This window comes from Larus michahellis, chromosome 5, assembly GCF_964199755.1.
Source record: "Larus michahellis chromosome 5, bLarMic1.1, whole genome shotgun sequence".
In the NCBI taxonomy this organism is placed as follows: Eukaryota; Metazoa; Chordata; class Aves; order Charadriiformes; family Laridae; genus Larus; species Larus michahellis.
The window spans coordinates 63,848,273-63,873,327 of NC_133900.1; the positions used below are offsets into that span (position 1 = coordinate 63,848,273).

General features: G+C 36.6%; 1 protein-coding gene across 6 annotated transcripts in view; it reads left to right on the forward strand.

Moving 5' to 3' along the window:
* Window positions 1–25,055, forward strand: part of SLIT2 (slit guidance ligand 2) — a 265,875-nt gene that overhangs the window by 17,434 nt on the left and 223,386 nt on the right. For all 6 annotated transcript variants that reach the window (XM_074587691.1, XM_074587696.1, XM_074587692.1 and 3 more), the window contains exon 4: window positions 4,862–4,933. In XM_074587691.1, the coding sequence (XP_074443792.1) occupies window positions 4,862–4,933 (72 nt within the window). The remainder of the gene's footprint in view (window positions 1–4,861; window positions 4,934–25,055) is intronic.

A 25,055-nucleotide genomic window follows, 5' to 3' on the forward strand; every position in this document is an offset into this window, starting at 1 on the left:
TCTGGGAAACAAATACAGACCTGCTCATGAATTATAGCAATTGCAGATGATTACATTGCAGACAGTGTAATTAAGAGTTGTTTTTTGGTTTGTTTTTTTTTTCTCCTATCCTCCCCGTGCATGATTGATACTGGATCACAGTTATTGCGGCATCAAAACTCGAGAGACATCAGAATGGATTGGTGGCATGGCCAGACTTCAGTGGGTTAGGATATGTGTCACTGGGAGCATAATGTGCTCTCCCTGCAGTTTACTCTGAGATCCTCCGCATATCCTCTGGCTGCATGCAGAAGACAAGTAAAACCTAGATATGCACCTATTTCTGCAAAGCTAGCCTGTTCCCTAGAACCAGTAACTTAAGCCATTTTTTTTGCTTACCTTACAGTTGTTTACTTCACAGTGGAACCTGTTACTTGTCTGTAGCTACTTTTCATCTGCCTATTTGTGATTGAGCTTACTTAAAGAGTACTTTCACGCCCATCTGTCATAGATTTTTTTTTTTTCTTTGTCTTTAAATTGATCCTTCTGTATATTTCTTCCATCTCTTCACTTTGAAGACGCTTTTCTAGTCTTTACTGTGTTTAGAAGATCGAGCTCTGGGAGCTTTAAGCTGACATATTTAAAATACTTTGTGTACCTTTGATAGTATGTGGACTTTGCTTGAATTCATCATGAAGAGCTCAAAAATTTACCTGTGCCAGTCTCAATTTGCCCAATCTCTTCCTAAAGGTGCATTCAGTAACAGAAGAAAAAGAATTTTATATATATTTTAATTGCAACTGTGCCTCAGTTTTGTTAAATTGAAAGAATTCAATGATGTTGGACCCTCATCCATTTATTTCTGTCGACTACCAAGGGACTTTACGGTTCAAGGTATTGCAAAGTTAGAAGAGATTCTCCCATACATTTTCTGTTGCTTACACCACTAACACTTCTCTTCTGACTCTCTGCTTTTGCTTGAGAAACTCAAATTTTTCTAGCCCAGTTGGGAAACTGAATGGCAGCAATATGGAATATCTCATCGTTGTTTCTTCAGTGCTTCACCTTGAACTTCATGCCAGTTCTGGGAGAGCAGTTCAGTTGATGCAACTGAAATTTCTCCTCTCATATTCTCCTGGGGAAACACTGGCTGTGAGCTAGCTGTGGTGAGGTTTCTGCCAAGACACACTGAAAGAAAATGTGGCGGAGTTTTACTCTGCAGTAGCTATAGTTCTTTGCAATCTATAATCATGGATTCTGTGATCCATCTGTGCTTACCTCGGGTTTCAGCTCCAGGGAGAAAAGGGATCATGCCTGTCTCTCTTGTTCCATTGTGTCTGTGTGTTCTGGATAGGTATTGCTATTTCAGGTGATCATGAGATCACCTGAAAAAGTGGAAATCTTGTACAACCATGTACATTAGTGAACTGTTTTAAAATAGGAATGTGTTTTCTGGGTTCATTGTGTGGCTCTGTCTGAAAGACTGAAAACTCATCATAGCGACTGTTGAACTGGAAGCTGTTGTGTGCTGTGATACTGGTCTGTGTAGTCCAGATTTGCCCTGCATCCTTTCTCATGTTCACTTATATGTGAATTCATAGCACTTTTTTTAAACAGAAATATCTGTTGTAGTCTTGAAAAATTCATTTCAATGAAGTCCAATTAATAAAAAAACTCCTTGTAGAAAACTTAAGAACAGTAAGTTGACTCCTTTGAAAGCATCTGTTATAACTAGCTAGATGTAAAGAGTAGCTGAAGCTTCTTTCTGAAGTATGAGAAAGGACATATTTCCCATTATTGCTTTCATGAAAATTGGTAGTGTTTGATATTCTTAAGCACAGGCGATAAGGAATGGTCAGATTTTTGGTAGAGAAAGCTTAATTCTAAAAGGAACTCCAATGAATGGGATGAAATTATTCAAAGTGGAAGCTACAAAATACAGGATTCATTAAAGATCAGTGATTTGTTACACTTGTGTGAAATAAATTCAGTTCACTCAGTCAAAGAACAAATGTTTTGATTTTGTGAAAGGGGAAGTAAAAATGTAGGTTGAAACACGAGTTCTAAGTGCCAAGCTCACTTAGTAGGAGCTGTTGAGTCATGACGGTAGTGCAATTTATGGTTAGGTTAATTTATGAACTTGATTTTGTTGTCTATAACCTAGATTGTAAAGTCTGTACAGCAGCACATGCATCAGTATGTTAACAGTATACTCAGTGGTGTGGACCATGTGAAGCATGGGTAATAACAAACTCCTGATCTAACGTATTAACTGCTTGTATAGAAAGTTATATACTAGCACAAGTATTTTGCCTGTGAAGGATCCTTCTAAAGTGATGCTAAGCGTGTCCTTGTAAGACTGTTGTTGCCTTTAGCGAAAGGCAGCCTGCCTGAAGAACTTTATCATCAGTTAATATTATGTCATTGTACCGTAGTGCCTTTTTTGTATTATACAGAACTTCTACAAAAATACGGATACTGAGTGATTTCATTGCCCCTTCAGATACAGCTCGCCATTATTGTCTAGTATCTGAACCTAATAGAGTGCTTAAATATCAACAGAAATTTTTGTCCCAAATAGCTTATGATTAGACACTAACTTCCCAGAATCTTTACACTGCATGTTTTCCCATGTACTTTTTGATATGTAATCATGGACTTAGAGGTTTAAGTCTGAACTTAACAAAAATAATTTAACAGAACAAACAGAATTTAAAGAAGACCTTAATGAAGTCTGAATTTAACAAAGAGAAGCAATGAATTTTATTTCTCTTTTTATTTAACCATTTGTTCAGGTTCAGTGTCTAAGAATTCTGTTTTCACATTATTCTTTTCTGATCACAAATGTTGCTGTTACTTTGAAACAATTTTCTTCCTACTACTTCAGTTTCATGGTCTTAGTATATACTTTTATACGTAAATTTACTAAAGGTAAGAAAACGTCTATTTATAAATTACCTTATTTTGAAAATACCTTACTTTTGAAAATAGATCCACAAACACTAAAATACACTGCTTTCTTGTTTATGTAGGCAACGTTCAAATCAAACTTCTTCCTCTAGTCATTAACTTCTTCATAGCTCTATCCTTCTTTTAATATAAAAACTTTCCTTCTACTGATTTGGAAACATGCCTTGCAAGATCACAATTCAGATTTTTTTTTTTTGTTGTTCCTGAATTAAGCATTTTTTCTGTTTCTTACTAAACTGCATCTTCGCTCATCTGACTTACCCCAGTACTGTAGTCCTTCCTTTTCAGGTTCTCTTTCATTCACTCTAAATTCCCTTTAATCTTACGAATGTGTGATTTAAATTTCTTCTGCTGAAAGAAATCAGAATTTCTGGTGCTTGACTAACAAAAAGGAACCTGACATTAAAGCTGGAGAATTATGGATATTTAGATCTCAAAGCTAACTGCTTGCTTATGGTTTGAAATGTGGGAGCAAACCTGTGGGTACATAAGAATATTTTCTCAGGTTGTTTTGCTCTCATCATTGTCACATTGAACTTTAAAGGAGGAATAATTAAGTGAACTAAACCGTAGAGCTATGTAAAACTGGATCTTGAGTGTGTGAGTGTCTGTATCTATATGGGAATTTATGGAAAAAACCTTTAAATTGGAAAAACCTTTAGATGGAACAAAATTTATGAAAAATGAGCCCTGAGAGGTTAAACAGGCATAATTGTTTGAATTTAGCCCTAAGGCTAACAAACAAGAAATTCTGAAGCTTTATGAAATTTGAAAATTTAATTTTGTGAAACTGTCCAATATCTCTTTTTCAGCTTTTTTGAATTATTGCATTGAGAAGCACCATGCATTGCAAACTGGGACTTGTGATGAGGTTGATGGGACAAAAGAGTTTTTTCAGTACATTGCTTTTCTTCAGTAGCAGGTGGCGTGTGCGGTGCATTGCTTAAAAACAACCAAAAACCTGTTTTGAGCTTGAATTCTTGACTGGTATGACTTGGTGTTCCAGGGCTGTCACTTACACACATTAGAAAGAATAATCTGCATTGTATGTTTAAAAAAAGATCATGAAGATGGAATATATTTGTCCTGGGTAGTGGTTGTTCTGTTGCCTATGGCTATACTACGGTAGGCTTTGAACTTGTCACCTCAAACTAAGGCGGTTTGACCCTGGTCAGCGTGTTTGGTGAGAAACTTCATAGACAAATGGGTACCTCCCAGATTCCAGTTGCAGTTTTTCCTTTTGTACTATCTTATGCGCAACTGATTGTGCTTTATTTTTTTAATTTAAATTCTTTTTGGTGTATCTCTACAGCTATGGAAAAAAACTGTATAGAAACCCCCCCTCTGTAATGTCAAATATAAGCTGGGACTTCTTGATTTTTCATGAATTTTATTTGATCAGGGTTTCTGTAACAGTTGTTTTTTTGTTTTTTTTTTTTTTTAAGAATAGGTTATATCGATCTTTGGATATGTTCACATGACTTAACTAAGTGTATGCATTTGGTACATATTCCCTCAAACCTTTTAATGGTCACAAAATGTCTGTTTGCTTCATTATACCAGGAGAAAGACAGAGTTAGTGGGGAATTGAAGTTACACTGCTGATTTTGTAATTTTAGTTTTCTGGTTGTTTATGCAGGATAGAGTCCTGACTTAGTGATTGATTCACACGACAGAAATTCAAAATCTTTCATAAAATAGGTAATATGGTCTGTTAGGGAAACCAGAAAATGTAATTAGTCCATGGTAAATTTACTGCTGGACCATGTCTCCGCTAATGGACCGGCGTTACATAGCCTTTCTGGTCTTTAAAATCAGCTTGTTACAGCACTGGGATGCCTGCTCAAAGTGGTTGCATTGCACTGTTGTAGCATTTGTAATTTAACACAACTTTTTCTTTTTCTTTCTGAAGGCGCCTAAACAGAAATAACCTCCAGTTGCTTTCTGAACTGCTCTTTCTGGGGACGCCGAAGTTATACAGGCTGTAAGTAGGCACAACCCAATAGCTATTATTCTGGGAAATTTGGAATTGGTCTGTTATTGTGTCTTGCATTAGGCTTTTTTGTGTCTTGCCTCAAATAGGGTTAAAATGCATCTGTGAACATTGATGTTTTGTTTAAGCTGAGTACTTTCCTTGACTGCTTTGCAAGATTTCTTATTTCTTAAATCTAGGTTAGATACTAATATTGTTTCATCCATTCCCACTTCTGTAATGAAGTTTTGCTGAAAGAATACTTTGGCGTTCCTTTTCTCCTGTTTGGTTTTTTTTTTGGTTTCTGTGTTAAAAGAAATAAAAAATGTCTGTGGAGTTGTGACCCAGAGGTATAGCACTGTGTAAACGCTTTGGTTTTGTGATGTACTGTTTTTGTGGCTGTGCACACTTGACCAGAAAAGTCATAGCACTGGCAAATGGTAGGTCTCTCCTGTGTCACAAAGGTAGTTAAACTCTGGGAAGAAAAAACTATGAAATGTTTTACCTTAAAAACTTTATCAGATTGGGTAATGAGTTTTTGTTTTGATCATATTCTTTGGTTTGATAATGTTTTACTCTTGGCATTATTTTTAAATTAATGTTTTGACCCATTGGTCCTTTTAAGAATCCACTTATTTCTGTTGCAGTAAAAATGTGGCATGAAGTTTAGGTACTGATTTCTGTATTTATCTACATGATTAGTTATTGTAACAAAATAAATCTTAAGGTACCTTTAAGTTACAGTATGTGGTATGGAAGGGGTACAACTTGACGTGCTTTGACAAGGTGGTATAAATTCAGCCCTGTTTTTAATTGGATACGTATTTGACATATTTCTGTAGACTTTAGGAGAGATTTCTGGTATTGAAATTGCTGATTTTATTGAGTTTTTCCCCTTGTGCGCTTTGAAAAAGAAAGTGAAGGTGTAAGAAGGTGGGGTTCCTCTGACTTGTTTCCACTTTAGTATATAGAAATATTCTTGAGAACAAATGGTATAATGAAGTTTTTATTTTTAGGAGCCGATTTCTGTTTTCATATTGTGAAATAATAGTTCTTTTTACCTCTGTCATAGTGATATGAAATGGTAAACTGAAAATTACTCTGTTATTAGTGTAAACATTTAGTTCTGTGTATTCTTGTTTCTTTCCTTTGCTTTGGATGTATGCTTTGTTTCCAGAACTTCCCTGTAGGTGCAATGAGTTGCTACATTACTAGGCCAGAAAGCTCCTGAAGGCTTTTGTTCTGACAAACAAAAATGTTTTACTCTGCTATAATAATATTATAATATATTCATATGTGGTTTTCTGTATTAATAGTTGAGTCTCTTTTATAATTTCCATCAGGCATGATAAAGATATTGCTTCCATCGGGAAGGAAAATGAAAGGGATTTATGATCATTTTATTATTCCACCTATAGTGCAACGGTTGTTATCTAAATTCATATAAAATAGAAATGAGCCCTAATTTGCAGGCAAAAAATGGATGCATGCTTCAGGCAAAAATCATACTTGAATATATTTAATTCAGAATTGTATATTTGATAGATGCTCGTCTTAAATCTGTAATGTCCTTTGACATAAAGCACACAACTGCTCATAGCATATATGGTGGAAAGTAAGAGATCACTGGCTTCACAGTATTAAATTTCCTCTGCCTAAGGGTTATTGTTGATCAGACCATGAAAGTGAATGTCTGGTTATAATGTATTCACGATTAAAAGAAAATATGAGCAATACTGAGAATCTGCAGTTGTTTAACACTAAATTTGTAATAAAAAAAAATGTCAGGCCAACAAAAGGATTGATGCTAGTTAAATGTTCTTGGTCATTTTTCAGATTATGTGTAGCTTGATCACTATGAAGAGTATGAAATGATTTGATTTTTTTACATGTATCATTGTATATGCTTATATGTATTTACATCCAAATAAATATATATCTAAGGAGAAGAAAAGTTCCCTAAACATGATCAATAAAATGCATAATATGCTTTAGTTTTAGCATTTATTTTTGGCATTTAACAGCTAATCAAACAGGGTGTGCACTGCGAGATTTCAACATAGTATTGAGCTTCTGTGAATAATAATTACCATTTGACCCTTGGCTGTAAATGAGATGCCAGGTGAAGAAGCACATATGCTTGTTGTGTAGCCTAAATGCAATATAAAAGAAAGAGGGTACACTCTATATGAATTATGATTAGACACAGTTGGTTGCAGCCAGCGGCCGGCTATGCTTTCCCTTTGCTGTCTGCTCCAATTTCTCTTTGGACGGGTTGAGAGAGCACTGCGTGTTCAGGTCAAGATGTTTGCCTAGAAATAGTAGTACAGTTGCAGCTGTGTTTGCTGGAGCAGGAGACTAGTTTAAATAGCATTACCATTTATCCAGTCCATTAACAGAACTCTGTAAAATAATACCAACTCTGCATAAACTACAGGACAGTGTAATAAAATTACAAGCACTTGTTGACAGATGGGAAGTGTAAGTAAAGGAAAGCGATAGGTTGAGAGTTTAAAAGAGACAGTGCGTTATTTTCTGTGTCTAAAGATACTTGATTTTCAAAGGTAATTAAAAGAATTACTTTTCAGGTTACTTTCCTTCCGGTTTAGCAGCCTTCCAAGAAATGTCCTGGAACTAGTTAAAATGAATAATTTTAGTCAAAGCAGGAACTGATTTTTCCCATTAGGAGTTATCTGCGAAGGTGTTTTGACATAAATATTTCAATAGGAAGTAGTTAATGCTAAAAATAGCCTAAGTAGCGCCGTAGGGTATATTAATCTTACCTTGCAAGGTATCTTTCAAAGCAAAATGTACATGAACCTCTGTTTTGATCCAATACTGTTAAAATAAAGGTGCCGTTGTAAATCCCCTGGGGTAATACAAGTCCTTGTTCAACAAGTATCTTCCCTGCGAGAAGGGGATGCGTTGCTTTCCGTGACACGTACGCCCACTCACACTAACTTGTCTCACCTCAGCGCTGGTACCTTAGTACGGAGAACTCCTACAGCCTCGTGAGCGCTTACCTGAGGCAAATGGATTTTGACTGCTTACTTTGGCTGGTTAGATCACAGGTCATTGATTGCCGTTTGCTGCAGGATACCAAGTGCTGGAGCCAAAGCTGTTTGAAAATTTCATTTTAAAGGATACCTTGATTAATCAGTGGCATGTAAAAACTATTGAATTCCATGCATGAAGCTTGTCCCTTTCGACTTACATTTCTTGTGCTTGGAATGAGGTTAAGTTTCCTTACTGACCAATATTTGCTGTGTAAGTTAGGCAATATTAGCTTTGAAAAAACAATTTTTCTTGTGGCTGTGGTCTGATATTAGATACATTTTTCTTTCTAATATCTATACTTGAGAAGATATGCATTGTGAATAAGATGTTTCACCTCTAAAGGAAAAAAATCTTACTACAGTCTCATTACACTCAGTTTTGAGATGTCTGTAAGTCACTTTAAAAAAATCTCTAACAGCTAATAATTAAGGGAAAAGAAAACACTGAACATCAAAAAAAACTTTTTTTTTTTTAAATAATCTTAGGCCAGAACAGCAGTAGCAACAACAACAACAAAACACGCTGCATGGGGGGCCCTTGCAAAAATTCCTCCTGAATTAATTTCTGCCAGCTATGATTAAAGTGTGTGGTACTAGATGTGTCAGACACCATAGTTCTCCGCTTCATTTTACTCTTGGCCTCTTTGGCCCCTGCCACAATAAATCCCACAATGGTTAGGCAGGAATTGCAGGTTACAGTTGCCAGGGTTACCGTTGTCCGGTCGGAGCGACATCATTACTCATCCAGCCCTGCTACCCCGAGCGCCGCTGCCCGCTCCGGCGTGGGGAAGGCTGTGGGCGGCAGACGCAAAGAGGAGGAAAGTTCTCTGGGCGACGCTGGTTTTCAAGCTGCTGTAGGAGAACCTGGGATTTGCATCATTTGTTGAGCATTGGGTTTTGTGGTTTTTTTTACCTTTGCCAAGAAGAAAAAAAACCAACCCACCAAAAAAACCAACAAACCATCAGCTAGGAAATAAAAAAAAAAGAAGATGAATGTAAGGTGATAAAACAACTTCAAAAATATTTTTTTATGTGCTGGTCTCCTTATTAAGGCAGCTCCATTTGAGGCTTAATTTATAGTTTTGTCATATTCCATTTAACAGTAATCATGGCAAGCGAGACACAGTTTTGTAGAGAATATATTTATCTGCAGTCTCAATCCGTTCTAACAGCTCTGGAGAAATTGCTTATTAGAAAAGCGCTCATTATCCCAGAGCCTCTGAAATCTTACTGCAACTGCAACCAGGTGGCCGTGGATGTTAAAAACCCAATGAGGGGCAAGAATGAGTTTCCCCGTTTTCAAAAGGCAATATCGGTGAACCTCTCTCCTTCTGCAAGTAGGTCTGCTGTTGGATAAGAGCAATGGGTCGGTTTCCCCTGTTGTATGTGCTGCAATAACATTATGGTGCGCTCCACCTTGTCGCGGGAGTGCGCTGGATGTGCAGCAATTACAGATTTATTTTAACATGAATTGTGAAGCCACCTTGTTGCTTGACCCTTCCCCAGAAAGCGTGTCGGTTTCTTAGTCATTTGTTTCAGTTTTTATGATTTGTTATGGGACATTCTAGCAGCTTGCGTACATGGACACTTGGTTATTTTTTTGTATGATTTTAAGTCTTATCCTTTTAGAGTTAAATAGAAACAAACAAGTCTTCCACACATTGTGTCTACCCTGCCAGTGTTATGACTTCTTGTGGTTTTCTACCACAGTGGTTTAGTTCAAATACAATGTTTAAATTGTTTTATCTAAACAAATAATATGCTCATGAACAGAAAAGTTGGTAAGAACATACCAATTTTAATATTAGTTAGTTTTTGATTACGGCATTGTTTTATTAGCATCACTTTTGAACAGTGACTATAGTTCTTAGAAAATAAGTATCTTTCAAAATTATTAACTAAGAGCTACTGGATATAGTATATGTATAAAAAGAGTACACAGTTTTGGCTTTGTGGTATTGTAACCCAGTAACTAAAACCAAATCCCTAATTTAATACATAACAGTAATTACTACTCTTTCTTGCAGTGTGGAAGCGCCACTATCATAATTTTGCTATGTCAGTGCATTGTTAGTAAGACAAGGTGTTACTGCCTCAGTCGAGGATGTTTTTGGAGTGAGTTTGGTCCCATATGCTGCATGTCCACTGTCAGTTAGTTCTGTGAGTTTTATTTTTGCTATAATTACAATCCATAGATGAAGACAGGACTATCTAAAAACAGGTATTAAAGACGTTTGTCGAGGTTCATTACCTGTAAGAAGAAATTAAAATAACTAAAACCATTTTGCATCTGTGCTAAGTTTGTCATACCTCATCTCTGGCATTCATTTTTTTGTATGGAAGATCTTTGTCACCTGCTCATTTTTTAATCTAGAGAGAAATGTCAATTAGGAGCTTGAATATTGTATGTAACCTGGCTTGCCTGTGCATCTCTTCTGTTGTCCTATCATCACTTGCTTCTACCTTCAGTTCTCATTCTCTGTTAGATGTTTCAAAATTGAAAACTTAGTCGTCCTTTATAGTGTCGCGAGCAAAACAAAAATACCACTGCAGCTTTGCTTCAGACACAAACCCTACTTATGTAGGGTAAGAGATGTCAAGATGACTTTTCAGAGACTTTGGAAGTGCTGCGAAAACTTGTTCAATTCATCAGGTGATTTATTTTTGAGCACAGAAGCAAGAATTATGTATAAGCATTTGGTGTACAACTCGCAGTACTTATATCCTAGCAACAGCAAACATTCAGCCTTAGATTTAGCTGAGTGAAAGTGTTGGTGGAACCAGAATGAACTTTTGAAATGTAGTCAGGAAAAAAAAAAGTAAAACGTATTATCACTGTATGTAATTATTGGATTCAAACTTCACTACATTACTCTTCCTGCCCTTTGTTTTAGAATCTCTTAACCTGTAGGCTTTTCCTGAGCTGTGCTTTCTTTTTGTATTTTCACAGCACCTGCCATGATGCTGTGCAGGAAAAAAATGGTGTACCAAATATACAGAAATCAGATTAAATGTTATTACTTGAAGTAATAGTATGGGTTTTTTTAAAATTCAAAACAAACTTTTTTTTTGTGAAATGGCTCTCTCAAGATGCTTGTATTTTTAATTTTGACATAATTGGAAGGTGTCTTTTAATTGCAGTTAAGTTTGCCTTACTTTAATTATAAAAACATAATTTCAAGTCTTTTTTTCACAAGAAATACTTCCTTTGTTATGGCATAAAATGGCAAACTTCTGGGGCCGTAAGCTAATTCTGCTACCGGGCAGATCACTAATCGTTATGTAATCTCTATTACCAAGTGACAGAGTTCACTAATTTCAGCTAAAGGCATCTGTAGAGATACTTAGAACTATTGATTTTTCATTAGAGCAAACACTCCAAAACTGTTTATAGTCACTTTGAACCTTAATTTGAAAATCATGTTAAACACCAAGCAAACAAAAATGTGGTTTAAGAGTGATTCTTCTGGACCAATGTAAATATCTGGCATTCAAAATCTTTTATGCTATTAGGTGTTGATACTTAAATAAGTCTAAGGCAAAGCAAAGAATCATATTAATAATTACTTAATTTACTCAATCTGAAGTAACTTAAAATAACGTGGTGGTATTCAGAGTAACTGAGAGATCTACTGTAGCTATTATGGCTTTGCTACCTTGACCTGTTTGGCCCCAAGCATAAATAATTATTCTCTGTAATTTTGTTGATATGATAGCAGTCAAAGCAGAAAACTGAGATAATTGCTTTTCTAGTATGAAAATGAAAGTACCTGGGTTTGTGTCACCTGTAACCATATTCATGTCCAGTCTGAATCAGTCCCTGAGTTGTTCCTGGAGGGTTAACCTTGAAAGCTTTGGTAAATTGTGATATAGGAAACCTTTTAGGCAGGAGTTAAGTAGGAAACTGAATCTCAGTGAAGGAAGTAATGAAAAGTAAAAAGGCATGTCGGAGGAAATGCCATTATTATGTGGTGCAGAAACATGGTGTGAAATGTTATAAAGAGGACATCTGTAAGTCTCGGCTTGCACAGAGTGGACATTTAAGTGCAGCCATGTCATCCTGATTAAAAAAAGAATAGAAAAGAGTAGTAAATCAGGCCAAGGGACGATGTGAAAGTATAGAGGCTTGTCCCTATGATGGTAGGTTTCTTCTGCAAGTGGAAGATTAAAGCCTAAAGTAACTGAATAGCTGAGAAAAGTCCAAAGAAAGGTTGATTGCTTCCCCTCCAACAGTTCCAATTGATTGAAAAAAGCCTAATTTAAAGTTCTGTTTGTTCTGTGTCTTAAACCATCAGAATTTTCTTTTAGAACTGGGGGAATGCTCTGGAAGAGAAAGAATCCAAGGATAAAAAGTCATTGCAAGCCAACAATTGTTCCTAATCCTCACAAAATGCTGCAGAAATTAAATTTATTCTTTATTGCCCAAAGTGTTACCTAGGTCACTGGGCGATGGGAAAATTGAACTGGAAGTCGAGTAGGCACAATCTTTGTTTTGTGTCTAGATGCTTAACCTTAGACACGACAAGGCATCTTAGCGTGTTGTGGGAACTTGGTTCAGAGTATTAACACCAGGACGTTTATTACCCTGGATTTATAATAGGCTATGCTGTCAGTAGATGAAAATGTTGTGTTTACATTTCAGTGTTAAATGATCATTTAATTAACACCTAAGGAAAAAAAAAAAACCCTTGTGAAATTCTTAGCAGCTTTTATTGTTGGTTTCCTTGGAGGTTTTAATATCCAAGTTACGCTGCGGTTGCTTCTATAAGTACAGCTAGAAAAGACATTTATGAATGTAGTCAAGAAGGACAGACAGTTTAACCCCTGTTGACCCTTCATCCTGAATGTTGATTTATATAGCACATTAAATGCATTGAATTTGTTTTACAGCTTCTCTAAAATTACTCACACAGCATTCAAGCACATGTATTTTTCTTTTTAAAATATTCCCAAAATGTACAATTTTATAAAAGCGTAGTTTTTTCCTAGAAAATTAATAATACGTATATAGAATGTATCAACAAATATTTTACAGTAATAAAAAAAGATTGTTGTTTTACTTGATGTCTGTATGTTCTTGATAAGAATATATGAGCTTTTATAAAAAAAAAAAGGTTTGAAACAGGCAACATATCGTGCACTGGTTGTAGTAGCCACTGTCTGAATTCTTCAAAAGGAGTAGGAAATTGGCAAGGGAAACAACATTACTGCAAAAATGCATATCCACTTTAACCAGCACAGATCTACTTTCATATGTTCCATTGTATCAAAGAAAGTCAAGGCTATCTAAAAGCTTTAATTTTGCTCTTGGTTCTTAATAATGCTTTTTTGTTGTAATGCTGATCTACGAATGCTTTTTGCAATAATGTTGCCCTACAAAGCACGTTTGAATAGTTTTTGCATCCTAGAGCTAAAGCTATATGAAATGTTCTTTGTTAAAGACCAGCTGCTCTTCAACTGATGTGTTTCTATAAACACACTGTAGTAAAAACTGAAATTACAGTTAGGTTTAGAGATTGTTGGGTTTTTTTGGTTGTTTTCTGGGGTTTTTTGTGTGTGGTTTTTTTTTCCTCAAAGGGTGCATTTTTAATCAGTCTCTGCTTAGAGTATAAACCCCCCAACTTTAAAGCATGCTAGATTAATAATAAATAACTCTGCATAGCTTAACTCAGTTATTGATGACCCACAAAGATTTTGGTATACTTTTTGTTTTTACTGATGATCATTTCCTTTACGCGTGTCAATAACCGAGCTGGAAAACTTAGGAATTTGCTGATACAGTAAATGTTCCTTTTTTCCACACAAATTACATAAACCATCCAACACTTGATGAAATATTACAGCTGCAGTGTGAGTTCTATCTGCCAGTGGGATCTCAATGTTTTTCAAACTTGCTCTGAATATATTTATTAAGTTGAAATTTAATATTCAGATAGAGACTTGACAGAGGTACACTTGCTTTTGTGTGAAATATTTGACCACTTACAATTAAAGCAGCGTATCACCATTTGAGTACATTTTTTCAGTGCTTTTAATTGGGGAAAAAAAAAAGTCTGCAATATCCATTTCTTGAATTGACATGTCAGATGGAGTGCTTAGGATAGATAAGAGAGGCTTACCCTGTACCACGCTTGGATTACTCTCTCTTCCCTTCGCAGTCCTGGTAGAGATTTTAGGTTTGCCGAACTGGTGAGTGGTTAAGATGAGTAGTTTGTGCAGGAAAACACAGGCTTCCCACATGCAGACCCATAGACACTGGTTGAAACTATGATAACTGTGTGGGACTGAGTCCTGGTGGGCAGGTCGCATCAATTAACCATGTACCAATTGAAGGGGCTCTCATTACGGTAAGGAAAAGTGCCGAGATACAAAGTGGTCTCAAGGAGGAGAGCTCAAGCAAGGGCTGCAGTGATGAACAGCCCTGAGTGTTGTCCTGATCCTTGTAAGGATGCTGGAGCCAGGGCCGGTGGTTTTATTTGGGAAAGGCTGCTGGTGAATACTGAGAGGAGTTTATTCTCTCCCTCAGACACTTGAGGGGCCTGCTCTGCTAATGGCTGTTCAGACCCACCTCGTGGGGAATAAAGCTGGGACCTGCTGAACTCTTTTCATCTTTACAGCCAAGCCCAGGTGCAGGCCCTCCCTGGCTCAAGGGTGTTTAAAGGACCAAGCTCTGAAGGCTTCTTTCCCTGGCCCTTAATCTTCAGGGGAAAGAAAAAAAGGGGTTGAAATGGGGGGGTAAATCTTTTGGTTAAGTACTCCTTGAGGATTTGCAGGGCAATATGTACAAGAGACAAAGTCCTTGCTTCTTTCTTTTCATTTCCCCTTCTGTCCAGACAGTTCAATGACATTTTTATTTTTGCTGTGAATGTGTAATCCATACAGTTGTAAGGAAAGGCTGCTTGTACTTTATAACGCACCATGTAAGAGGGGAGGTTTGATAGCGGCTGTTCAGTGATTTTAGTACTTTAATATGGGGGAGATAGAAGAAATAGAAACTCTTTTTTTTTTTTTTTTTTTCTCCCCCCTTCTGTGGACTTTTGTAGGAGTGGTGGATAGCTGGAAGGGATTTAGATAGTTGATTGACCTTGAAACTGAAAAGGTTGCATCTCAAGTTTGATAAGGCCCACGGGGAAGGGTTGCAAAGATAGGATAACAGCTAATGTAATGAAGGGGTATTTGTACTAGCTGCTTCTCACAGTATAAAGATATGAAAGGCTAAATGGAGAAATGGAGTGCAAATGTGTGTCTTAAAGTGGGAGGAAGAAAACCTGAAAAGCTTAGCAGAACTGAAGAAATTTATGTGAACTAAAAAAATGACACACTCAAACACGTACGCAGTATGTTGCAAGAAAGCAGTGATCTTTTCTGAGATTGGAGAAAATTCCTGTCTGATCCTTACTACTTATACATTTGTGTTAAATCTACCCCGTGATTAATTGGTTCTGTCATATTCTGTTTCTTTGAATTGTACATTCTTTGTAAAAGACAAGATTGATTGACTTCCTTGATTTTAGTCATGTGTCTGTAAATTCAATTGAGCAAGTACTTTTGTGTAATTCTCTTCTGCTGTAACTTGTTATAGCAATGGTACTCCCCTCATCATTTACAACCCTACAACACAAGAACAAAATAAAAATATCAATCAAAAAAAAAATAATCTCGTTTTCTAGGTCACAGTGACTTTTAAAAATGAAAAACCAGAACCCTTACAAAGTGGAGAGCCTACCAAATCTATGCAGGAGTGCTTTGCTGCTTGATCTCCAGTACAGTGTTCATGTCAGAGATGCAGAAGCCAAAACTTCTGATTTGACACGGAGTGCAGAGATGTTTTCTCACAACTAAATTTTAGTTTTGTATGTAGGTTTGGCAGATGTCAAACTTAAATTTCATCTAGAAAAAAGAGTCATAACCCTAGTGTTGCTATTCCTTTGGCTCACCAATGAGGATAGCCAAACATGTTCAGATTTGAGGGTCTAACTGCTAAAGTATGTCATCTTCACCATTTTGGCTTATGACAGTGCCTTTATCTGTGCAAAAGAAGAGAATCTTTCACCATGTTGTAAGACTTACTGGGCTAGGAAAGAATCAGAAAATTGTAAAACTGTTTTAGGATCCAAAATAAAGATTACTTTTAGTTAAACTTGTTCAGCTAGCATGCCTTATTAAGGTGAAAGAATTTTACAACACGCATTGTAGAGTCACCTTTACTTTGAAATTGTGCGCATAAAATTAGGTTCAAAGCTGCTAGGGTATGGCCGGTTGTGCCACATAGTGTTGAAGTTTTAGGTAAGGTACTGGGGTGAAGGATTTACTATTGGGTCCGTTGTTTTGTAGCCCGTTGATTACTGATCTAAACTGGGTAAACAGCACACCAGTAAATTTTGTTAGAGGAAATGATACTGAGGGATTTAAATAATAAATAAAGTATGCCAGAATTGTTTGTCCTGTGGATATGGACTGGAGAATGCGGGACATGCAAACTACTTACAGCAAAATCAAGATTGTGATCACTGGGGAGAAAACTATTTTAAGAAAACTATCACGGTATTAATAATAATAATAGTCTTAAATGTACAGAGTGGAACAATATGATCACATAATCTTATGCATATGTATCAAAGACACTGCAGGACATGGAAGAAAAAATATTTTTAATTACCCTATGTAGTTTTGGAAAACCATTGGCAAGGTGGGTTGCTTTTGTAGCTAATGTTGTGGGATGTTCACTTCAAATGCATTTTTTCCATTTTGTTGCAACATGAGAAACATTTCACTGGGATTTTGGCTAAATGGAGTTTTTGTCTGTTCTTGTAATCAGGTTGCAAAACATATTGTGTTGGGTTTTGTTTTTTCTTCCCCTCAGCCAAATGAAATAAAACCGAACTGGATTCGAGTTATGGGGAAGGCTTTAGAATGGGTATGTGCTGTTAGCTCAGTTATGTAAGACCGGAATAGCGGAAGAATGGCAGTATTGTGTGTGCGCATATATGGGGGGAACAAAGAGCAAAACTGGGAGAAATGTAATTGAATTAGGAGGTTGATTGGTCAAGAAAAGATTTCTGCAGCAAGTTGTGAGTCTTTGAGGTGGGTGACCTAAGAATGATCATTTGGCATATATTCGGTACTCTAGTTAAAATACTAGTAATGCTTCCAGATATATGAGTTCTTATTAAAGACATGGAACTTGACAGTTTTCTGGAATTACAAATTCTCAAGATTTAACATTTAGGAGTAACAGTGGATGTTGGATTTTCACTGTAGTAGCAGAAAATCAAAGCTTTTTCTGCCACTAATTTTATTCACTGCTGGTCTCCTAACTGCTCTGTTACAAGCTGTCTTCATAGTGATTTTACCCACAAAGGTGCCAAGTGGGGAGAATGGCCTAATTCTATTTTGCAGTATGACAGCTTGCGCTATTGTGTTTCATCTAATGTGTTTGACTAGGATGGTGAAATGGAGTCAGATGGAGCACACATTGCTAACAAGCAGTAGTTTTTATACCTAGATAGACCCTAGATGGTGAGTTGGTTCATTTTCTGAAACATGAAAAAGCTAACACTTAACTGAAAGTGGCAAATACCGTACTAGGAATCTGCTGATTGCTGATTTGTCTTCTCATCCAGGGAAGACTATTTGTCTTACAAGAGGTGTAGATAATCATCATAGTTTGTAATGTAGAATTCAGTCTAGAAAGCCTTTCAGTACTAGCGGAAAAGTGTTGAAGTGTTATCAGCATATTATTTCACATGCTTACTCTAAAGAAATTTAGATTAAGGTACACAAGAATTGTTGCACATTTTAATAAACAAAAGTAGAAAGCATTTTGTGTTGGGGAAAAAATAAAAAAGGTATGGCTATGTTACTGTTGCTGTAAAAGACTTCAAAGTTTGTTTCCTGAAGTAAAGCACTGTTAGCATACTCACTCAGTTCTGTGTGTTCCCCGGAATAGGAATTTGAGCATTCATAACTCTGTATTTCATGCATACAGAAAGGCCTTAGCATGTGATGTGTGGATATGCAAATGCATTAACACCGGTAATTCTTTGTGCCTTAATTGTTGATGCTTAAGATGTTAATGTATTAAAACAAACAAAAAAATGGACACAAAAACCAATGCCAAGAAACAACAAGTAACCCCAGTTTTTGAGAAGCAGTCAAAGGGAAAATGCAATAAAGCTAGAGATGCCCGTCTCGAAAAGTTTTATTTGAGTTTGCCCAGAAGAAAGTAGTTAAGAAAAATATTATCTGTCTCCATTAAATTTTGCATTATTATTTGATGAATTAGAGGTACGCATTTTGGAGAAAATTCTTACATTTCTTAGAAATGTAAAACTATTTGACTACGTACTTTGTTGAAGTGGAACTTAAACTAGATTCTTGTAACAATATTCAGTGCCTCTTTTTTTGCATGATCTAGCTGTGGGTGGGATTGTTTTGTAAGAAAGACTGCTGTTCTTAATCTGTCTCTTTTTGTTCACTTTACTTGCATTTTTTAATTATAGTTGTATGACTGTATTTGTCCATTGTGTTGTTATTTTGGCTTCCGAACTCGGGATGACTTTCTAATTAGTTTGCTAAATGTGAATGTTGCAGAAAGCTCTTTTTAATGGTGTAACATCTCATTCTGCACAACAATAGTGCAGGTCCCATGTGAATTTGGCAAGTATTTAAACAAAAAGGGAGAGTAGTTTTGGTATGCCCAAAGGAAGATATAGACAGAAGATGATTAATGTATCCCTACTGCTCAAGTGTTTGCTCATCATCGATTTAGTACACCATGGTTAATGAATTTGCCTGGATCTGCTAGGAATCTCTTTCCTTCTACATCAAGATATGGAAAACCCTGGGTCTGTTTTCTGTGAATGTAGATAGAAGAAACAGTGCACACAGAAAGCTATGACCAGAAACTAAAAAAAAAAAAAAAAACACAAACCAATCAAGGAATAAACTTGGAAAATGTTCCAGTTTAAGTTGGGTGGTCCAGAAGAAGATTGAAAGGATGTTCCGAATTTGGTTTCAGCTCCTCACCAGAGGAAAATATTGTATAACTAGAAATCACATATTAATTGGTGCTTTGTTTTGCTTTATCCTTAATTACAATATCCTGCTGGGTGTAGTTTTATCAGCAGTGCTTTTGAGATTGTGTAATGTTTAGAGAGGATTACACTACGTAAAATTTTCCAAATATGAGACTCTTTTAAAAAAGGAAATGTGGTGTGAATTAACTGTAGTTTTGAAAAGGAACATGGTAAGCTTTTGGGGGGAGTTTAAAGCATGTATGATAAATATGTTGTTTTGGTCTGTTTTATGCTTTTAGTTTTGTTCTTGGATGCTAGCTTGGAGATGTGAATCTGTAGAAACTGCTTCAGAAGATACGAACTGTAAAGGGAAAGTAAGGAAATATTTATTTGTGCTGAAGTTTTATATGGAATTCGTACTCTGAAGTAAGCCTAGGTAGTGTTTGAACACATGGGAATTTCTTAAAATAAACACAGCCATGAAGGGAAAATGTGATAATGACTTGATGATGATGAGTGTCTGCTGTTACGGGTCCAGTGAGATGCAAGTGCCAACACCCCAGCCTCTACACCATGATCCAAATTGTAACGAAGGAATTTGGCAGCTCTGATGCCTTTATGTGAATGTATTACCATGGCTATGAAGATAAATAGTACCAAAGTGGAAATACTAACAAATATTTAGTCATTTCCAAGCAGATTAGGAGTGAAAACAGGCCTACTATAGGAATCAAGATAAATAGGAAATATATCTTCTGAGTATGTGTGTTCCATTCCTGTTTCCCTGGGCTGGTTCTTCCTTTTAAAAATCAGTGCATTTAGACAGATTGTGTGTATTCTCTTTGTAAAGGTCACATCCCAATTTCTTAATTTTTTCCAACTTCCTTCCTGCTCTTACCCTCCCGTGACTTTCCTCTTATGCAAACATTGTCCCTGATTAAAGCCTAAAGCTTGCTGAAAATTTTCTGTACTAAATTGTAGGCTGGTGGGCTGTCTGATAACCACAAACTGTCTAATGAAGAGCAAGAGTTCAGATTTATTCTCAAGGGCAGGCTCCCCCTTGTGGGTGCTGAGCCGGTTACTTCCCAGCCTTCCATGAACTTCCTAGCACTGCACTAACTTAACCTATAATTCCATCCTATTTTTTTTAATATTTGTATATAACTTTAAAGTAATTTTTGCATACTCAAGTAGTTTTTAAGCTCGACTGGCCTGAAAACTCTTAATTCAGAAAGCAGATCTGTAGAGTGGGAAAAACATTGCCAGAACACACAGATTTTAGCTTTTTTGCTGTTCCTGCTTTTGATGCAATCCTGTCTGCTGCTTTTGGATATAAACAATTCTCATATAAACTGGATATATTTGCTTTTTCTGAATGCACTGCTTAGCTTCTCTGCTAAATAGGTTCATGTCTTGTAGTGGATGTCTACCATATGGTACTGATACCTCTGGTGAGCATCAGCACTGGCGTCTGGCGGATTATTTTCCATCAGGTTCTTAGGTTCCTCTGCCAAAGATTAGGGAGAGCTGTATTGCTTGGGTGGAATGAGGCATCTTTTGTTTGTTTTGAATGATGATGCAGGATTCTGCAATGGAATCTGGGCTGTGGCAGAATTCAGAATTTCAGAATTTCAAATTCAGAATTTCAAGGTTAGAATTTCAAACTGAGGTGAAGACAATTTTCCTGCGCTCTCCGCTTGGCTGACTGTTTCTTGCAAGGTGTTTAATGCAGCTCACTGAGTTGACTTCTTTAGACGGGCTTAAGAGGCTTTTCTCCTTGCTTGCTAGCCCAAGCTGAATGACTCATCTGAGATCAAGCTGTTGTCAGAAGAGATGCTTTTGGAGCTGCAGATGGCACTGCCAGCATCTTAATGAAATCTGGTGCCAAGGGAAGCATATGAAAAATGTAGGAAACAATACTGTAAATTGTATGTGCATCTTGAAAAATAATGATGTGTCTGTAGATGAAAGATGTGCATCTTTCATAATGATGAGGAAATAAATCTTCCCCACTTTTTCCCTTCCATCAGTGCCAGCTCTAGCCCTGAAGATTTCTTTATGGCCTACAATTAATTGGGCTGATCAATACAATGTCCTAGTATTTGGACACTGTCTCTGAAGTGAATGACAGTCTGGTGGCAATATGCTTACCTTTTGAAATTCAGAATTCTCCCGGTCCTTCCAGTTTCCTCTTTTCCTATAACAGTACTAGCCAGTACTGTTCTAATGTACATATAAGGGATCCTGGCTAAGGGAGCTAAACTCTGTAACTGTCCTTTGTTCTCAGATAGTTCTTATTATCTAAGTTGTTGTTTGCTGTTTTCACACATTTTTTCAGTATGAAAAGGGTAAGATAATTCTGTAAGAAGAAAGTGGCAGACTATACAACAGGCAAATTATATAGCTTCTTTTCATGGTCACTTGAAAATGCAGATTATAATTCCCAGGAATGCTGGTTAGATATAAAATATTTGTAAAGCATTCCAGAGATGAGAATTCACCTGAATTATGACAGGTCTTACTTACAAAATCATCATTGGGTTTATATTTGAGAAAGATGTTTTGGTTTCCTCCTGGTTTTGTGGCCAGATATTTCGTTTGGCCAGATGTTAGAGTTGCAGCATTTTTTGTTTCTTCAGGAAATGCAAGCTTGCCAAACCTGAACCCAGAGTCACAGGACAGGGAATACTTCAGTGCAGAATTTTGTATTTCCTCACTGATACAAACTCTGACTGCATATTGCAATCAAGCCCATAATTTGACAGTGTTTCAGATTGAGTTTCCTGGGCAGTCAGGAGGAACTTTAAGCTAGTCACATCCCCTCTTTTAAATGTCATGGATCAATGAAAGAAAAAATTGTGTGTGAAGAAATAGAGGATCATTTAATGGATAAGATATCTGCAATAATTTCTGATGACACTCGTTCTTCTTGTATAACTTGTCAGAGCTCAGGGGATATCATGTTTAGTCATGCTTCTTCCATTCTTCAGTTATCAACTTCATCAAATTCTTGGGCACAGTGAAAGCTTTTTGTCTTCTCAGTTTCTTCAGCATAATATTTCTTATCACTGTTCTGAACCTTGGTCTGACCTTACTTGTTGGTGACTTGCACTGTAATCTCAGCTAGTAGACATTGTGATGTCTAGACTTCTGTCTTTTCTGAAGAAGATGGCTTTTTCTCCTGAACAATTTTCTCTTCTGCGTTCTTAATGGAAAATCCATTTTTAATGGAAAATCTTAGTCTACTTTCTGTACTGTAAATGATTCCAAGATGCTTTGTGTAAAAGAAAGTATTTTCTTATTTTTTTCCATGGGAAGCATGCAGTGGAGGAGAAAAATAAAAATTACCTGCTGACTCTGAAGACACATGTGCTTTTAATACTTTTTTTTTAAATGGAAATAATACCTGAAAAAAACCCCGCGTTATTTCAAATAAATACTATAGGAGATTTTTTTACATGTAACCTTCCTAATGCAGGAATGTAACCATGACATTACTTTTTGTTCCTTGTGCATGTTAGTGGCTTTAACTTAGTAGATTTGCTAAATGTGTCCATCATTGTGTTAAAAATTTTAATTACTGAGGCCTGTGTAACTGCTCCCAAATACAAGGGGTATTTGTAGAAAGCTGGGTAGATTGACAAGTGATTGACAGGGTAAACAGTCCCACTGTGTTCTGATATCCCATGCTGTGGTACGATGCTACAGATACCACATAAGCCTCAGGAAGTAGCTGCAATCCAATTTTTATTAAACTTTTACTGCCAATGTATCTTGACATTATTGTTAATTAGGAAACTAAGTGTACCACTGTTGTCTTTTTCTTCCTTTCTTTAGAAAGCTTCACTGTTGTGTTGCATTTCTAAAAAGCCTTAGTATGCTATAAACTAATTGCGATATATTTGTCTGTATTAATAAAAGCAGTGTTGGCAAGAGGAAATTCAGACGTTGCACATTCCCATATTTGATTCGGATAACTTCATTCTCCTATTCTTGTAATGTGAAAAATTGTTAAATGAAAAAAGCCTTGTTTAGTGTAAGAAGTGTAGAGTAACACCTATTGTCCTAATATGCCTCCGAAATAAGACCCACCTAGAAAACAGCTATCAAGTCTGTGTAGCCCTTAATGTTTCCTAACAGAGCGAGGTATAGCTCAACCTTCTTCTCACCCTCTTCTCCCTGCCTCCCCCTCTCTGCCATACAAGAGAGAAAGGAAAAAAAACCAAACCAAAAAATCCTGTGGAAAGACAGATAGCTTCCTTGGTTCACCCTTGAAGATCTTTGCTTTGTAGCATGAGGACGAGATTGGTAAATTCCCAGATCAAAGGATCATAATGAGAAATACTTTGTTTTGCAGCTGAAGATGATTATTGACACTATAGCAAAGAACAATAACTCATGCTTTGCAGCTTTAACTTAATACCTATATTTCTCCTAGGGAGCCAGGAGGCAGCTAGTGTAAAATTTGGGGCAATGCTGCAACTAATCTTGAGGTATTACATGTGTATTACATAGACACACATCTATCACATCGTTCCCATCTCAAGTTAAGGGGACTGGTGACTTTATCTCACTAACTGGGTCTTTTCGTGCCAACCAGGCTCCATATTTGTTCTCAGACTAGGCTCTCATTTCAAACAGCCCTCTTGTCCATGGTGGCTAGAGATTTCATGCAGTTTGGCAACTTTGCTTTTCCTACTGAATCTGAACTGAGTGCAATGGCCAACCGTTAAACTATGTTAAGACTATGATAAGAAGCATTGTAGTCAGGGTGAAAACTTCTCTTCACCTTTTTTAGTGCAGAGAAGTCAAAAATGTCAAGTGAATAGAGCCTTCTCAGGGTGCTGTTTTATTTTTAAAAAAAAAAAAAAAATCTTTAGGTTTTACCCTTTTAAGCATCTTTCTGTTAAACGTAATCAGAATTTTCACTTTACTTCATAAAAAGTCAATGTCCTGCTGTAACCTTGCCATATAGTTTAAGAGATTTTGCTTGTGGACGATTAGATAGTGGCCTGCATAGTGGACTTTGCCCTAAAAGTATCACTTTTGTGGTTGTGCTAAATGAGCCAGCGTATATGGGTGAACTCTGAACATAGTACAGAACTTACAGCAGCAAAATTTGGTATGACTGAGTTAAAGGGAAAATTGATTTTGGGAATGAAATAAAAACTTCCTTTACACAGTATATTCTACTACCTTCCATTGGACCTGTCCATTACCTTCTCCAAGTACTTTGCTGAGTAGCAGCAAAACCTACAGAACTAGGTCAGGCTCATTCTGCTGCCTCTTAGGAAACTACTGGGCAACAGCAGAGATGTCTGGAGCTCTCAGGAGGATGGAGGACACAAGCAGAAGGCAAAGGAGGAGCACACTACCATTCGTGCCCTTTTTGCTTATGAAGAAGCAAAGATATTTCTGGCAACAGGGAAGAGGAAGGCAAACTCTCCTTTTTTACAGTTACTTTTGAGCTGCAAATGTTTTACTGGCTCTCAAGGAGTTTTTAGAGAAGACCTTTCCAGGACAAGCTGAGGAGAAATACTAGCTGTCTTCTGACTTCTGACTGAAGTCATTGTTGCAGAAAACTGGCTTCTTCATTTCTGTTGCCTCTTGGATGTGTTGGGCTTTGTCTTTGAATGTTTTTGATCCACTACTGCTACTTCTTCAGATACAAGGTAGTAGTAATTGTAAACACCAAGAAAGAAGAGGATGACTGAATAAATGAATTGATAATAGGGTAAGGAACATTTCACAAGAGGTATAAAATAGAAGAGACCAGTAAAACTGCATCTAGAAATTACTAAATTGAGAATTGACCAACTTAAGTGTGGCAGTTAGGTTCTGGGTCTAATTTTTAATGCTTTGGCAAGAGTTTCAGCATATAGAGTACTTTTTACTTTGGTGGTAGATAGTAGGAGATTTCTTATTGCCTTGTTTATTTGAATCTTTCATAACAGAACTCAAGTATTTTAAAATTTGGAAAACTCCAGAAGCATTTTTTTATAACTTTTTCCAGCTTTATGTGCATTAATGCCTCTACCATCCAAACATAAAATCATAGAA